This window comes from Cibotium barometz, chromosome 47 (genome assembly GCF_041138505.1).
Source record: "Cibotium barometz isolate CiBa-2024 chromosome 47, ASM4113850v1, whole genome shotgun sequence".
Taxonomy (NCBI): Eukaryota; Viridiplantae; Streptophyta; class Polypodiopsida; order Cyatheales; family Cibotiaceae; genus Cibotium; species Cibotium barometz.
The window spans coordinates 22,653,956-22,671,124 of record NC_141092.1 but is presented as its reverse complement, the minus strand read 5'-3'; the positions used below and the strand labels follow the sequence as shown (position 1 = coordinate 22,671,124).

At 48.6% G+C, this 17,169-nt stretch overlaps 1 protein-coding gene across 2 annotated transcripts in view; it reads right to left on the bottom strand.

Moving 5' to 3' along the window:
- LOC147611513 (polycomb group protein EMBRYONIC FLOWER 2-like) overlaps positions 1-17,169 on the bottom strand; it is a 110,598-nt gene that overhangs the window by 12,253 nt on the left and 81,176 nt on the right. For both annotated transcript variants that reach the window (XM_086784618.1, XM_086784619.1), the window contains 3 exons: positions 12,677-12,751; positions 12,444-12,571; positions 11,374-11,438 (listed from right to left, as the gene is read on the bottom strand). In XM_086784618.1, coding sequence (XP_086640744.1) covers positions 11,374-11,438; positions 12,444-12,571; positions 12,677-12,751 — 268 coding nt within the window. The remainder of the gene's footprint in view (positions 1-11,373; positions 11,439-12,443; positions 12,572-12,676; positions 12,752-17,169) is intronic.

The window sequence follows — 17,169 nt, the reverse complement described above, 5'->3', positions numbered from 1 at the left end:
TTGATTTGCACACAACAAATTGCTTGCATTACCATTCGACGCCCCGACCAATCCTCTAAATATTTGCACCTTGTATTTCACTATTCCTTATGACATGCATAACTCGAATTTACATTTACTCATTTACCAATTCTTACTTTTTTTATCATCTCAATGGATTCAACCTGATTTATGCATGTTAGATTGATTTTCTGTAAGTGCAATTTCACATAGAATCAAAGCGCAAACCAATGTTTGGGATATGATTTTATTTTATCTTTGGTTAAGGTTATTCGCTTCTCGTTCCATCTTAGAGCTCTACTTTTGTACAAGGAGCATCTCACGGGATTTGCCTAAAATGCTCTATGGTAATGATGCAATCTCGATTCTCGACTTTCATTGACACCTCAACAAACATGTGCACTTCATCACTCTTTGTAAGACATCAAGATGGACCATATGCTTCAAAAAATCTTGGAAGAGATGTTCCAAGCATCACGGCATGCCTCAGTATATTGTTGGAGACAGCACAGACTCAACGACAACAAATCTCTTTTGGCAGAGATGTTCCAAGCATCATGGCATGGCTCAATATATTGTTGGAGACAACACAAACTCAAAGACAACAAATCTCTTTTGGGAGAGTCCCTTCAACAATATGGTGAATTTCAATTCGGCCTATCATCCTCAAAAAAACGGGCAAAGGGATATTGCTGAAACTTTATGTTCCGAGCAAAATCAGTGTGGGAGAAGATTTTAACATTACCGGAGCTTGGGTGTAACAATAATGTTCATTCTTTCACGAAGAACGCTCCTTTTCACATAATATATAAGAAGGCAATACTTCATCCTATTCTCCAAACAAAGGATCACATATTAGACGATGACAAGTATGACAAGGATCTTGAAACGGTTTACAAATAGGTGCGGACAGCCATCAAAAAGTCTCAGGAAAAGCAAAGAAAGACTCCTGATAAGCATCATCAGTATATGGATCTCAAAGAGGGAGATTGGGTATTGCTGAATTTCAGAAAGCCACACTTAGAAAGCCGTCTATGGAGGAGGCTGTGTAATTCCCACATTTACCCTATGTTGGTAGAGTCCAATTCTTAACTTGGAAAAAGAGAGACCTGTTCCTAAGTTGGAGGAAAAGAGACATGTTCCTAAGTTGAAGTAGAGAGAGACCTGTTCCTAAGTTGGAGGAAAAGAGACCTGTTCCTAAGTTGGAGGAAAAGAGACATGTTCCTAAGTTGAAGTAGAGAGAGACCTGTTCCTAAGTTGGAGGAAAAGAGACCTGTTCCTAAGTTGGAGGAAAAGAGACATGTTCCTAAGTTGAAGTAGGAGAGGCTTGTTCCTGAGTTCCGACCAAGACTCCTAAGTTGGAATTCAATGTTCGTGAGTTGGAATGTGAGTAGTTTCCATGTGGAAATATTCTTACAAACCTCTCTAAGATGGGAGATTTTTCTTGGGGGCCCCTCTGCACTGGTCCCACTCAGTCTTTCGGAGAGTGGGCTAGCTTCAAGAAATCTGTTGAGTTTGATACACATTCTCATGTTATCTGAGAGTTCAGTACCAAGATCCATTTACTTAATGGTAGACATAGGAGCAAAAAAATCCTTCAGTATTGCAATTTCCTGCATATCAAAGGTCTTAGGTTTTACTTGACAGACTCTGTCACATAATTTCTCATAGCTTCTGTTTTTCTACTGTTCATGTGTGGCATGTGGAGCCTAACATGACATACATGTATGGCTAGTGGAGCCTAACATGGTGTGTCTGTGCGGCATATGGAGCCTGACATGGTGTGTCTATGCGGCATATGGAGCCTGACATGACAGTACATGTATTGCTCATGAAGCCTGACATCATTGTACATGTATGGCTCATCGAGCCTGACATGATGATACATGTGTGGCTGACATGGTATACATGGCTCATGGAGCCTAACATGATGTGACTCCCTGGGACTAGCTATCCTGGAGATGTTTTGTATTTATGTTATGGGAAGGTTCCAGAAGGATCATGACCCCTGGACAGTTTAGCCGATACAACTGAGCAGATGGGTGTTTCTTCCAGTCTAGCTGCACTCATGTGTGTGCATGACTTTGATTTCACCTTTGGATGACTTGTCTTGTTTGCCTGGACAATGCTTGAGATTTCTGCCTGCGTTGTCCATGGGACCAGGGACGCATGGGCACCTGTGGACGTGTATCTGCACACCTGTTTGGGACTGACAGGTGGTCTACATGTGTTTTGTAGGTGGTAAGTGTTCCCAAAAACCCAATTTACAACTTTACATTTACACATACTAATAATTATGGGTACAGGTTCACACACACTTATAAGTGGCCGGATAACTTATAAGTTGTACACACTGGACAAGACTTATTTAATCCATGTGGCGGCCAAAGGGTGGGCTCTGGACAATATTTGGGCCAACTTCAAGTAGGCGCCCCTTTCTAGACCTAAAAAGCACACGTGGGAGCTAATATTGGCGGAGGAGCTCTAATCTTGAGAGTAGACTCCAGTTTTATGGGAGGCGCATGCTTTTTAGTGTGCATCAAGGCTGGTCGACTGGTTTTCAGCCTGTTTCGCAGGCTACAACAGCTATCTACCGTGATTGAAGTTCACCACATGCTCTCCATACACACACACACGACATATTGGGACCCGAGACAAAAACACAAGAGCCATAGATCCACCTTGGTTACAACTACTCATTCTCTCCCCTACTCCAACTTGATGGCACTCAAAGATAAGTAAAGAACACATGCTTGTTTACCATCTAAATTGAAGGTGTAATATTCTTTGCATTTCTATCATTGCTTCAATTAATACATTTGCTAGAATTTTACAACATAAACATGAGATATACTATGACCCTAGGACCCGTGAACAATTAATTGCTTTCCTCCGTTCACATCAACATTTCTTTCACGCAATGATGTGCACATTCTCTAGCAATATTGAAGAGACATTTTCAAAAGCCAAATATATTCCATCTCAAGTTGACTTGGGACAAACTAGCTTGTACTTCTTTAAATTCATCCTCGGGCACCTGACCTTGCTCAGCTTCTTGTATTTGCCCTTGAACAAATTGGACACTCTCTAATACCATACCATCAATTGGTACAAGTTACTCCATCATGTATTGAGAGAATCTATTGTCAAGTGGACAATCATGGTACACTTGTTTGAGGTCCTAAAACAAGTGGGGGTAACGAGACATTTGGTGCATTGTAAATCTTCTTGGAGATAGGTTATGTCGAATGCTAAACAGCGGTGGGTTGAGATATGACATGGCACCATGGCTTGTGGTTGTGGGGGTTCTTGTAATGTCAATTGGGATCTAGAAGCATTAGTGAGACCTTATAGGCGTGTTCGGCATTGTGAAGCTTCATGACCATAGCGTCCACAAAAAAGCAATTTCCCTTGTACCATGCTCGTACAAGACTGGACACTCACTTGTTGTATGCCCTTGCCGGCAGATTGAACAGCATTGTAGCTCCCTCCTTAGGTACATATGCAGGTTCTCATCAGGAGCTTTGTTGGCTACTTGTAACTATGCCTTGAGCAGTATAAACATATAATGAAATTCAGAACAATGATTGTTATTGGCTGGTTGATTAGTCAAGCGTCTACTTTGTATATCAGTCTTTTTGGTAATATATCAATGCCGATTCATCTCTTGTAATTTTATTCGTCTCTTGTGATTGTATTTATGTTTTGTCTTCTGCTCTTTTCTATGTATTTCTTTATAGGGAATGCTGGTAGACTCTTTCTAGGTGTGTTTCCTCCGCTGGCTGACTGGTTTATAGCTGGACCAGGAGCTGGACAGGTCATGAAAACATAGAGGAAGAGCTGGTTGATTGGGTTTGGACAATTCCCCTTCTGACCGAGAGCTTACAGGCTTGTGTACAGCTGCTGGCTTCTTTCTGTGGCTACTGAGGGCTGGTCGACTGCTGTAAACAGCCTCTTGAGGCTAGTCGACTTGACCTGTGAGCCATACAAGAGAAGGGTGAAGAAACATGGTTGATCCGGGCTGATGCACGAGTGCTATGGGCCGTCCAAAGTTGTCCTGCATGTGCTTGATGCCGGAAGTGCCCTCTTGTGCTGAAGATTATCAACAAAATTCTGCATATGTATTTGTTTTGCTTTCATACTCTATTGGAAGAGACAGGTGCTAGCCCGTGAAGTTGTATCTGGAAGCAGACTCCTTTTTGGTAATTTAACCATAAAGAAAGGGGGGGGGGGGGGGGGGGTTGTCAGCCCATCTTCTGACCCCTAGTGTGGTGCATTCTGCAGATTTGTCATCTTGTTTTATTTGGCATGCTTATGTGTATTTTCAGATTTCATGATTGATAAGGTTTCCGTGTACAGTTGCCCTTCCATTTACATTGGTATCAAAGCGACTCTGTCTTAAGACTCACTGGAATAGGGATATATTTACATTGTCATATATTTATTGGTAATACCACAGTTCAATCAAGTCTTGTGTGGGAAGTTTGTAAAAGGTCTTGCAAGCGTTAAGATCAATGGGAACATGTAACCGAATATGTCATGAACATAACAAAATCAAGGATCCTTAGATGGTGTCGTGATTGTCATAGTCAACATGATCTGAGTTTTGAGGGTTTATGATCAGTCTTGTGTCTCGCTTTGTGCAGGATAAGTATGGGAGTATAATCTGTGTCAATGCTGATTGTGGTAGTCACAAAACTTGTGCGTGGCTGGCCTTCTCTATTTACCTGCCTACCACTACCCAATTTAAGTTAAACACTAAGAAACTGAAAGGAAAAGCCAATGAGAGAAAGTGTAAGAGCGCGAGTCAAGAGTTCAGTCACAATCAGTGCTCCGAAGAGTGCATGAACAATCAACTTCAAAAACCTCCTATCATTCCTGGTTCTAAGCTTAGAGTGCTACTTTTTTTGAATCGCTCGCTGAAGCTGCGCTCCCCCCCCCCCCCCCCCCCCCCGCTCGCGCTTGACTGCACGCCTTCCCCCCTCTCCCGCCATCGCGTCTGCTCACCCCCCCTCCCCCCCCCGCCTGCACTCGCGCTTGCCCCCCCCTCCCCCGCCTGGCTGTCCTGCGCACCCCAGCGCTGCAGCGCCCGCCCCTGCTCCTCCTCCTCTCCTTTGCGCCCTCCCGTTTGTCTCCAGCGCCCCGCCCCCCCTTTTTTCGCCGCCGTCGCCTGATCTTCCCCCCCGCGCCCCCCGTTGCGCGCTGTTTCCGCCTCCCCCCTTGGGGGTTTTTTTGTCTTCGCCGCCCTGCCTCCCCTTTTTTTTCTGATTTTTCCGCCCCCTGGTTTTGCCTTCCGCCTTCCCCCTCCGCCCTTTGTGTGCAGCTCGGCTCTTGCAGGACTCTCCGCTTTCGCTACGCCTTCGACTTAGCTTCAGACACTGATGGAGGCTCCTCCTGCCCCACCTCAGAGGGACTCTGCCGCAAACCCCTCGCCCGCCCCTGAGGATACCCCCATCAGACTTTCTCTTTCGCCAGAAGAGGAAGCGAGCCTCGCCGCTCCGCAGAGGTGGAACGCCTCCAGGCACACTCCACCATCTGCCGTATAGTCGGCACTCGCCCCAGCAGAGGGGAGATCCGGGATCTTCTCCAGGCCCGCCTTCTTGCAGATGTGGGCAAGATCCTGGACGTTCAGCTACTGGGCCGTGGTCACTACCAGATCGAGTTCGAGACCGCCCAGAGCGTGGCCAAGGTCCTAGCCATGAGTCCCCTAGACATCAGGGGTGCTCAGGCATTCTTCAGACCTTGGCAGCATGGCTTTGACCCAACAGCGGCCGAGCAAGGAGAGCGCCTTTTCCACGTTACAGTTTGCTTCCCTGGACTCCGTCGTGAGTACCTGCCGCTCCTTTCTAGGCTAGGAGCAGTGGTGGGTTCGGTGCTAGAGACTGGCCCCACAGCAGCTTCAGTGGTGGCCAGAGCAGCTGGGCTACCTTCGGTCAGAGTTTTGGTTCCTGACATCTCCTCCCTTCCGAAGGTCATTCAGCTACCTCGGATAGGGGGGAGATGGATTGATCAGAGAGTGGAGTTCTCGGGGCTCCCGAACCAGTGCTTTATTTGCAGGCAGGTCGGCTATCTAGCCAAGGCCTGTCCTCGCAGGAAACCCCGACCCTCACCGCAACAGCAGGCCCCTGGTGGCCCGCCCACAGATGCGGCTCGACAGGCAACCTCCGAGACACCTGCTCAAGCCACAGAGACCTCGGAGTGGCAGCCTGGACAGGGGCACCGTCGAGGGAGACAGCCACAACAGCACGCCCAGAGACCGATGCAACAACAGCCACAGTCTCAGCATCACTGGGTTCCCGTGAGGGACAGCTTTGCTCCCCTACAGGAGGAGACCCCTGTGATGACGACTGAGGACCAGGACATGCCAGCACCCCCTCCTTCACCCCCCCCCCACCCCCATCCCCCCCTACAGGAGGAGACCCCTGTGATGACGACTGAGGACCAGGACATGCCAGCACCCCCTCCTTCACCCCCCCCCCACCCCCATCCCCCCCTACCGCCTCGTTTCCACCTTCGCCGCCTCCCGTCCCCGCTCCGGTTTCGGCAACGGCTCCTTCTCCACCTCCATCGCCCCCCCCCTCCTCCCCCCCCCGCCCGCCTCAGCTCCCCGGGAGGCCCTGGCAATCCCCTGGCGTTCACCTGCAGTCAAGAGGGCTCTGAGGACCGCACTTGATCGAGCACCGCAGAGGAGACTTACCATGCCGATTCGGGCCTTGCAGTACACCGGGTGGGCAGATTCGTAGCCACTCGGATGGGGACTACTCTCCATCCAAGCCGCTTGCGAAGGCCCGCCGTACGGCTGAGACAGCATCCACCTCAGCAGGTCATCCATGAGGATCATCTCATGGAATGTACAGGGCCTTGCATGTCACTGAGGATGACTGATGCATGGCAGCATGGGGCATTCTCCCGCTCTCAGGACAGTCTTAGTTTCTCTCGGTCGGATCGCCGGCAGGGAGGGACTAATCTATCACGGATTGATCGCTTTTATGTGGGCGACTGGTTAGGGGAGTGAGGGGGCTCCGTCGACATTCTCGCTGGCACCTCATTTTCAGATCATGCGCCAGTTATCTTGACATTTGAGGAGAGGACACGGGAGCCCAGCTTGCAGTTGAGGATCCCAGAGAGGGTACTTACAGATCCTAGTCTCGCTGAGAACATTGAGAGGATCTGGCATGATAGTCAGTGCTCTGACCAGGATGCAGCACGGCTGAGACGCAGCCTTGCTTCGCTTCAGCACCTTCAGGAGCAACAGCCTGCATGTGAGTGGGTGGCGTCCCAACTGAGCTGGGCACGCCAGGAGGTTAGAGAGGCAGAGGAGCAGAGACATGAGTTTTACTATCGTCGCCAGGCCTCTCAGTGGACGCAGCTTGGTGATAGTGACTGGGGAGTTTTTTGAGATTACTGGACCCCGCCATGCTCGAGCAGGAGTCCGTCAGCTTGGGAGGCCGGATGGATCGGTAGCTACTGAGCTCGGGGAGATCAGAGCCATTGCCACTGGATCCTATAGAGACCTGCTTTCAGCGGAGCTAGCCACTGAGGATCGGGGTGCTTGCAGACAGACTGTGTGGGCCCATGTGCAGAGGAGGGTCACAGATCGTATGCGTACAGTTCTTGGTGCACCTCTTTCAGAGGTTGAGCTTGCTGAGGCCTTGAGGGTCCTGCCGCGACATAGTTGCCCAGGGGAGGACGGACTGACGCCTGCCTTTTCTTTGCGCTATTGGGACCTTTTGGGGCCAGGCCTCCGCAGGGGCTTTCAGTATGTTTTGGACACTGGGGTGATGCCACTGAGCTTTTCAGAGGGTTTGATCTTTCTTATCCCCAAGGGGGAGGGAGTATCAGATGATATTCGGCATTGGAGACCTATTACGATCCTCAATACTGTCTACAAGGTCTTAGCAAAGGCCTTGAGTTTGAGGATCCAGCCCTTCCTGGGGGAGTTGATTCATGCTACCCAGACAGGATTCGTCAAGGAGCGCAGTATCCTTGAGAACATCTTCACCTTCTGGGAGGCGACGGCCCAAGCTAGATTTCTTGGTGAGGACTTGGTCGTGATGCTTCTCGATTTTGAGAAGGCATACGATAGAGTCGATTGGGGTTTCTTGGAGGGCACTATGCTTCGCCTGGGCTTTGAGCCAGGTTGGATTAGAGGGGTGGCAGCTCTCTATTCCACAGCTCGTAGCCAGGTGTTGATTGCAGGAGGACGGGGGCCGAGTTTTGAGCTGACCAGATCAGTCCGTCAGGGGTGTCCCCTCGCCCCTTTTCTTTTTCTCTTCTTTGCGGAGGCTATGAGCATGTATTTGACGGCAGAGGAGGTTGGTTTGAGAGGACTCCAGCTCCCAGTCTGAGGGGAGGACATGCTCGATGCTGAGTTTGCAGACGACACGGGCTTATTTTTGCATGGCCAAGAGGCCAATCTTCTTCGGGCAGAGCAGTCGCTCCAGGTTTTTAGTGCAGCTTCGGGAGCATTGATCAATTGGCGCAAGACAGTGGCCTTTTGGATCAGTAGTAGCGCTCCCACTCCGGCATGGAGCCCGGACCCCGGTTTTAGATGGATTCCTCCTGGCACAGCAGTGCAGTATTTGGGATGCCAGATTGGACAAGATTTGTCACCTGAGCAACAGATTGCCCCGCTTCTTCTGAGCATTCGGAAGAAGCTTTTGTATTGGAGTACAGCTCGACTATCCTTGGCTGGGAGGGTGGTGGTGGCCAATCAGGTGCTGTTAGCGACCATGTGGTACATTACGTCTTGCTGGATCTTCTCGAGCTCTTGCATCAGCCAAGTACAGAGGCTGATCAGGAACTTTCTTTGGTCTGGGCGGGACGGTCAGCCAGCCCGAGCAAAGGTTGCATGGGCAATTATTACACTTCCGCTGGCTCAGGGAGGCTTGGGCATTATAGATCCAGTCGATCAGAGTAGAGCCTTATTGGGGAAGCTTATTGTTCGGGGGCTACTTCCAGGCGCTGAGCCTTGGAAAGAGCTTCTCTTGCAGCGCCAGCAGGGGGCACTTGGGCACCAGAGATTCGATGGATCTTCATAGAGATGAGGAGGACCGGCCTCAGTAGGATGGGAGGACAGATTTGCTTTGAGCATCTTGAGAGCTTGGGAGCTGCTGAGACCGGGGCTCTCTCAGCGACCTCCTTCTTGTGTTGAGGAGCGGGCCAGAAAGCCGCTCATCTGGAGCCCAGCGGTTCGCACAGAGCAGGGTCATATGCTGGGTTCTCGGCCTCGTCTAGCCTGGGGACCTTTGGCGGCAGGCCCAGCACGTAGTTTTGGAGACTGGCAGGCCTTCTGCAGTCTCCCAGAGGAGATCCAGGTGGAGAGGCTGAGTCACTTCAGAGGGGGGTTGATTATGAGAGATGACATTCAGGAGGCACTCACAGAGGAGTGGTTCACGCCTATCGAGCTAGTGGCCCCACGGTGGATGGGAGCCTTTACACAGTTGGAGATCCTGATTGCTGTCAGAGCTTGCACTGAGGATGGCAGATGCCTCTACTATGAGATTCAGGATGAGGGCAGACTTCAGAGAGTGGAGGTGGAGTCGCCTTTGCTTGCAGAGTGCACCTTTCAGAGGATACGGGTAGTGGCCGCCGCTTCTCGGAAGTGGCATATTGACCCAGACCCTGCAGATGTGCTCCCGGATTGGCGCATATGGGCATATGCAGCGCACCCCTTGGCCCGGCTACAGTGGGACCCTGGGGAGTATGAGTGGCATGATCCTTATGCATCCCTTGAGGCCACAAAGATCACCTTTTTCCAGTATACTGTTCGGCTGGGGCGGCATATTTTGACGGCGAGAAGGATGGTCTCTCCAGCTGCAGCGGGGCACTGGCGGCTACAGGGACTCTCACAGGAGTTCCTGGAGGATTTTTGGGCCCGGCTCTGGGCTGGTCGACAAGCCCGCAGGATCTCGACTTTCCAGTGGCTGGTCACCCACAGGGGCTCAGCAGTTGGCACCTGGCTTGTCTACAGCGGTCTTCCGGCGGCCTGTGTCCGATGCGGCCACCCTAAGGAGACACAGAGACATTGCCTATGGGATTGCCCTCAGGCGCAGCAGATTTGGCTGCGGATGCTGCGTATTCTGGCCCCTCTCTCTCCAGAGGGTATGTTTACGTGGGGTGCCGCTGCTTGGTCAACTTCGTTAGGACCTGCTATGGGCTATGAGATGGAGCAGGACAGTCAGGCCATCAGATTCATTAGGGGCCAGCTTCGCCTTGTTCCGTCACCGGATTTCTCATCCGCCAGCTGGACACAGGAGAGGGATTTACGATGGGAGCTCCTCAGCAGCCTCACCATCTGGTTCACCTGGAGGGCTCGGTGTTTCAGGGCCTTTGAGGGGAGACTGGAGCCACCAGCAGAGACTGTACGGGGGATTTGGCAGGAGTTGATCCACACCCTGCGAGGACAGTATGACCGCATCCGGGGCGACTCGGATGAGGCGATCTTACGGCGCCAGGCCTTTCACACCACCTGGCGCAGCGGCCCCTTCTATACCCTTCACGCGGGATCCCCCCATTGGCATTACAGGCCACCTGTTTGGCTTTTCCCCCCTCCTATTGTATGATTTAGCCCCTCAGTTCTTTGTACTGATGCTTGTACTTTTCAACACCTAGGGAGAGTCTCCCGGGCTGCCTTGCTTTGTTCACTGCTCTGTTTTTCTTGTGAGCAGGAGAGGATCTTTTGTAGCCCTACGGGCGTTTTTATATAACTAATGAAAGGATCTTTTCTCGGGAAAAAAAAAAGCTTAGAGTGCTACCCTCTATAAGAGCAGTATGAGTATGGGAGTATAATCTGTGTCAATGCTGATTGTGGTAGTCACAAAACTCGTGCGTGCCTGGCCTTCTCTATTTACCTGCCTACTACCACTACCCAATTTAAGTTAAAGACTAAGAAACTGAAAGGAAAAGGCAATGAGAGAAAGTGTAAGAGCGCGACTCAAGAGTTCAGTCACAATCGGTGCTGTGAAGAGTGCATGAACCATCAACTTCAAAAACCTCCTATCATTCCTGGTCCTAAGCTTAGAGTGCTACCCTCTATAAGAGCAGTATGATGATGTAAAAGAACTGGGACTACAGCTGCCTGCAACCGCTTTGCCCTCCCTCTGCTGCAAAAAACTAGGGCACACCAGAAGCGAAAACAGCGTGTGCAATGGAGACCTGGAGATCTTTTTGAAACTAGAGGTGTTAGAACTTAGAGGCTCATGCATGGAATAGCTTGTGACCATAAAAAATTACAACTGTAATAACTTAAGAAAGACAGCAGATTAAACTGGATGATCTTTATGCATTCCCACTTAGCAGGATCCCCATTAATGGGCACTGCAATAAAATAAACTACTAATACTTCAAGGATTTTATTTCAGAAATGTTTACCTTCTGACTTGTATAATTGATTGAAATAGTAGTAATAGTGAAACACAACTTGCCCTGGTTGTAACCTACACACACAAACTGTTCTCATGAGAAATTTAACTAGAACATATAAAAACAAGTCCCACCAGGTGACTGTAATTTTTACAAAATGAAAAAATCAAAATGAAGAATCCAAAGAAACACACAAAATTTAAGACGTCCAACAATTTCCTCTAATACATTCTCCCTTACATTCAAAGAAGAATGGTAGTGGTGCCTTTCTCCCTTACATTCTAGGAAGAATGATAGTGGTGTCATTCTCAAGGCCTCACATCACTTCATGGGGATAATGGCACCATTGTCATTTCCCGTTACATTCCAGGAAGAATGGCAATGGTGCCATTCTCAAGGTATCCCATCACATCATCTTAAAGTGGAGAATGGCACCACTTCCATTCTCCCTTACATTCAAGGAAAAATGGAAGTGATGCCATTCTCCCTTACATTCTAGGAAGAATGAAAGTGGTGCCATTCTCAAGGCCCTCCCATTTCTTGGTGGGGAGAATAGCACCAGTGTCATTCCCCCCTACAATCTAGGAAGAATGGCAGTGGTACCATTCTCAAGGCCTCCCATGATCCATCACTTCGTGGGGAGAATGGCACGGATGTTTTTGTAAGGAGAAAGATACCGCCGACCATAAATATACCCATAAAATGCCTTAATCCAGATTTGGTTATTCATGTCAAGATTTTTTTATTGTTATTCATGATCGCTTTTCAATTTTACCACTCACAGTTTATGATCAAGTTTCCAAACCCCCCTCCCTCCCAAACAAAGAGGACTGGCAGCATAACTTCTTGAAAATCCAAAAAATCCTTAGCTAGCGTAAAGGTTGAAGAAAAAGTAAAACAGATGTAAGGAGTCAGAATGCAGCAATTTGAGGACAGTTTGCAAACTCGTTCTAGCACATATGATGGGATGAACAGTGGTTGTGGAAAAATATTCTAATGCTTGTTATAATCTTGATAACAAAATGGCCAATGTATTCACAAACAAAATAAAAGTCCACAAGATGTAGTCAGCCAATTACCTCCGTGCTTGTGAGAGAGATGGGAAGTTCGAAACTTTTCCATTACTAAAAAGGCTCCCGCTAGCAGACCTAAATTTATTAGTGCTTCTTCCAACCTCTTCTCCTACGAGGCATAGCTGCAACCTTGCCTGCCCTCAGAGAGACAATACTTTTCTATCACAAAACTTAACTGGACTTTATAGCCATACTGATCAATTGATTGGCAGAAGTTATGACACACGTTTTACACATACCATACTCTTTGCAGCGGATGATAAATGAGGCACTGATTGGAAATTAACATACCGTCCATCCAAAGAATTCACAAGCTGCATCAACATTGTAAACCTCAGTAATGTTTGATCTTTCATATATCTACCTTTATAAATCTATGCTTACAAATTGAGAGAGAGAAGAAAGAAAGAAAGATATATTACGCGTCTACTAAAAACCCAATGGGCCTATGAGACCAAAGTGATATAATAATGTCCATGGCATATCTCATCATGGAATGGAAAGTAAAACAGAAACAAAACATAAATATAGCTATCTCAGTGAGGTGATACAAAACTGTTCATGGAAACTCATCATGGGATACTAGGAACATAGAAACATGAGAGGAGCATCAGCCCCCAGGAGATGGTATACCACTCTCCAAAATATCACGCATGGGGCTAATGAGTATGGCCGAGAGGTCTCCCTCAGCTACGTCACATGGAGAGAGAGAGAGAGAGAGAGAGAGTTATATTAAATGTCTTGTAAAGACCCAATGGGTCTATGAGACCAAAAATATACATGCTATCCATGGTATGTCTCATCATGGAAAAGGAAAACAAAACAAATACAACTACCATAGCTCTCTGAAAGTAGAGGCTGATACAATGATCATCATGTGCGAGTACATGGGATATATGACGATTAGTACAAGAGAATCTCATCATGGACTGCCAGAGAATATGAGCATCAAGTGCACATCATCCTCCAATAGAGGCTAAATATCTCTCTAGTATTTCCAGCATGGGGTTACTGACTATGCCAAGAGGTCCCCTTCTGTCACGGTACCTGAAAATGAGAAGGTGGTGTGGTGGCATGGAGCATGTCCTGGATCTAGAGCTGATGGGAGGATCGTGGTTGGCGTCCCGTGGGTTGGGGATGCCGGGTACGTCGAAGTGCGCAAACCTGTCTCTCTCTCTCTCTCTAAAGTGAACCTTGGGAAAACCAAGGTTATGGTGTTTAACACCACACAGGCATGGGTGACAAGATCAAAGCCTCGGTTCACTTTCCGAGGGGAGCCGGTTGTTCAGTACGTCAGGTCATATGTCTACTTGGGAGTTACTTTCATAGGACTGCGTTTCTCCCTGAAGGAGGCAACAGCAACTAGATTAGCTCGAGGGCATGTAGCCTTGGGGACACTTGAGAGGCAGTGTGCACACGTACAGTTTCAGGAGCCACGCACCAAATTGTGGCTATTGGATACGCTTGTCACACCGACCCTCCTGTACGGAGCTCCAATTTGGGGATCCAGTATACAACACAGATCTCAGAGAGGGAAGATGAGGGATGGAGGCAAATGGAGAGACCACTGATTATGATGATTACCGCATGATTCGAAGCAAATCATCAGTACCACATGAGATTGTTTGGGCTGAGCTGGGTGCCCCACCAGTAGTTACCGAGGCCCTATTCCAAGCAGTTACCTTTTTACAGAGGCTATGGGAGCTCCCTCAGCAGAGGTGCTCCCGATTGGCATTGACCTCATCCATACAGTTGGCAGAGGATGGAGATACTCATTGTTGGTACGCTCAAATGAGATCATGGTTTGACCTACATGGTTTGCAGATAGAGGCACTACCACCCTTTCAGTACAGTCTGGATTGTCCATTTTTGGATCTCACCCGCTCAAAGCAGAACCGCGTATCAGGATGAATATCATCAGAGTGGACACAAAGAGGACATGGACTAGCCCCCTTGAGCCCTTGGGCACGAAAATGGCTCATTACAAGAGCCATTTTCTACACTCTCACCGGATGATTTTATCACCCGCCTGGCATACATGGCTGTACACCTATCACAAGGGATACATTGTGCCATTGGACAGATCCGGACCTCATCACACCAGCTACGGATTGAGACAGGGCAATATGTGCATCAGATCCTGGATGACCGCATTTGTCAGCTATGCTACCAGGAGGTAGAGACAGAGGAACACTACATTTGCCGATGTACAATCTATTAAGATCCGAGAGAGATATCACTGCCTCTTCCGACAGGGTTTTGGGCCGTTACACAGGGTCATGGAGTTTGAGGATCAGAGATGCCTGGGATTGTTTGTTGAGCTCAGGAGACACAAAGAGACCCTCTTGCCAAACAAGAGGCCGAGCCATGATGTACCTAGGCAGAGGACCCTGACAGATTTCTTCAACACCAGCACTAGCAACCCAGCCCACACACCTCCTGATACCTCCTCCATTGGGCCATCAGAGCACCGACCACGCTCCCAAGGAGTCACCATTGATAGAGCAGTTATCTTATGTCGTGCTCATCGGCCACGCCCACCAAGATCCCGACCACGGCATCCTCACCATCGCCAAATTAGAGCCATTATTGCTCGGCATCGGAGGCGCCTACCTCGCTTCTACGACCTCTCCATTCTAGACAGCCCCATGGCGGAAATACTTGATCTAAGGAGAGGGCAACACTTCAACTGACCAGCATACATGGATCTACCTAATATACATTTTCCAGTATTTTCTACTCAAGTATCATCTCGAAGTCTTACAGTTCTGTTCTTGTAACTGTAGGACAATCAGTTTATTGTACTTTTTAGTCTCATTTAGTTTTCTCTTTGATGAGACACCAACTTTAGATGTACTCTCAGTTTTGGTCTCATAGGCCACTATGGCCTCTTAGAGACGTTAATACATCATTTCATTTCTCTCTCTCTACTTGCCACGCTCTCTCTCTCTCTCTCTCTCTCTCTCTCTCTCTCTCTCTCTCTACTTGCCACAGAATATGAAGCATCAAGGGCACATCATCCTCCAATAGAGGCTATATATCTCTCTAGTATGTCCAGCATGGGGTTACTCACTATGCCAAGGTACCTAAGAATGAGAAGGTGGTGTGGTGGCATGGAGCATGTCTTGGATCTAGAGCTGATGGGAGGATCGTGGTTCGCGTCCCGTGGGTTCGGATGCCGGGTACGTCGAAGTGCAGAGTCATGAGATACCAAGATCAGAGATGCCTTGGATTATACTTGCTGGAGCTGCGTAGACATAGAGAGGGTCTCTTGAGAGGGAGGGGATCAGAGAGGAAGAGACACCTATAGAGGCAGATTACAGACTTCTTTCGACCAGAGATTGAGCAATCAAGCCAGCAGGCATTGCAGCTAGCCCCAGAGTATAGCCGCACCAGAGGTACACTGATTGATTGAGCTATAGAGCTAGGGCGGTCCAAGCGCCCCAAGATGAGAGGCCCATCTCGACACCGGCGGAGACTACATCAGAGGATCAGGACCATACTAGGACGGCATGGGAGACGTCCAATCAGAGTACTCACCATGGAGGACATTGAGGATATCCGCCATCGACCGATGAGAGACATCTTTGGATAGTGATGTGTATGATGCTTACCTTTGTTGCTGGAGTTTTCCTCCCAGATGTTATCCATTAGGAGCTCCTAGTACCATACTTTTCCTCATAGTTGTTTCAGTTTCAGTTAGTTGTTTAGTTGTTTTTAGCTTTTCTTACACAGACATTGTATCAGATCCACCAATTGTTGTAACCTTTTTGGTCTTATAGGTCATTTTGGCCTTCTGAAGACGTTAATATATCATTTCATTTCTCTCTCTTTACTTGCCAGAGAATATGAAGCATCAAGGGCACATCATCCTCCAATAGAGGCTACATATCTCTCTAGTATGTCCAGCATGGGGTTACTGACTATGCCAAGAGGTCCCCTTCTGTCACGGTACCTAAGAATGAGAAGGTGGTGTGGTGGCATGGAGCATGTCCTGGATCTAGAGCTGATGGGAGGGTCGTGGTTCGCGTCCCGTGGGTTCGGGATGCCGGGTACGTCGAAGGTTCTTTACGTGCGTGCGGCAACCTCTGTGCAGTGCTCAAGGTTCTCCTGCTGGTCTGTGTTGCGCTTCGAGCCTATAGAGACCATCTTCTCCGCACCACTGAGGATGGCTTTATACTTAGACCGAGCTACATAAATACCCATCTGTCTCATGGATTGAGGTATGCCATTGGGCAGATCCGCACCTCTTCAGAGGCATACCTCCAGGGGACAGGATTTGTCAGATTTGTTGGATAGAGCCAGAGACGGAGAAGCACTACATCTGTCGTTGCACAGCATATTATGAGATTCGAGGACGCTACCATTGCCTTTTCAGAGAGGGATTTGGACCACTGGCTAGAGTCATGGACTATTGTGATCAGCGATGCTTGGGTTTTTATCTCCTGGAGATCCGCAGGCTCAGAGAGTCCATTATCAGGAGCAGACGCCCGACTGGTAGGGAGTCCACACAGAGACAGATTATTGACTTCTTTAGAGGGACTACCCGGGAGGGGACACAGCCGACAGCCCAGCAGTGGGCACCCCGTGGAACTCTAGTTGAAAGAAAGAAAGAAAGAAAGATTTTATTAACGTCTTCCAAAAGACCGAATTCGGCCTATGAGACAAATCAGTGTACCTGTGTGGGGTATCCTCTGTCATCCCAACAAAATGAAAAAGTACTGAACTAAAA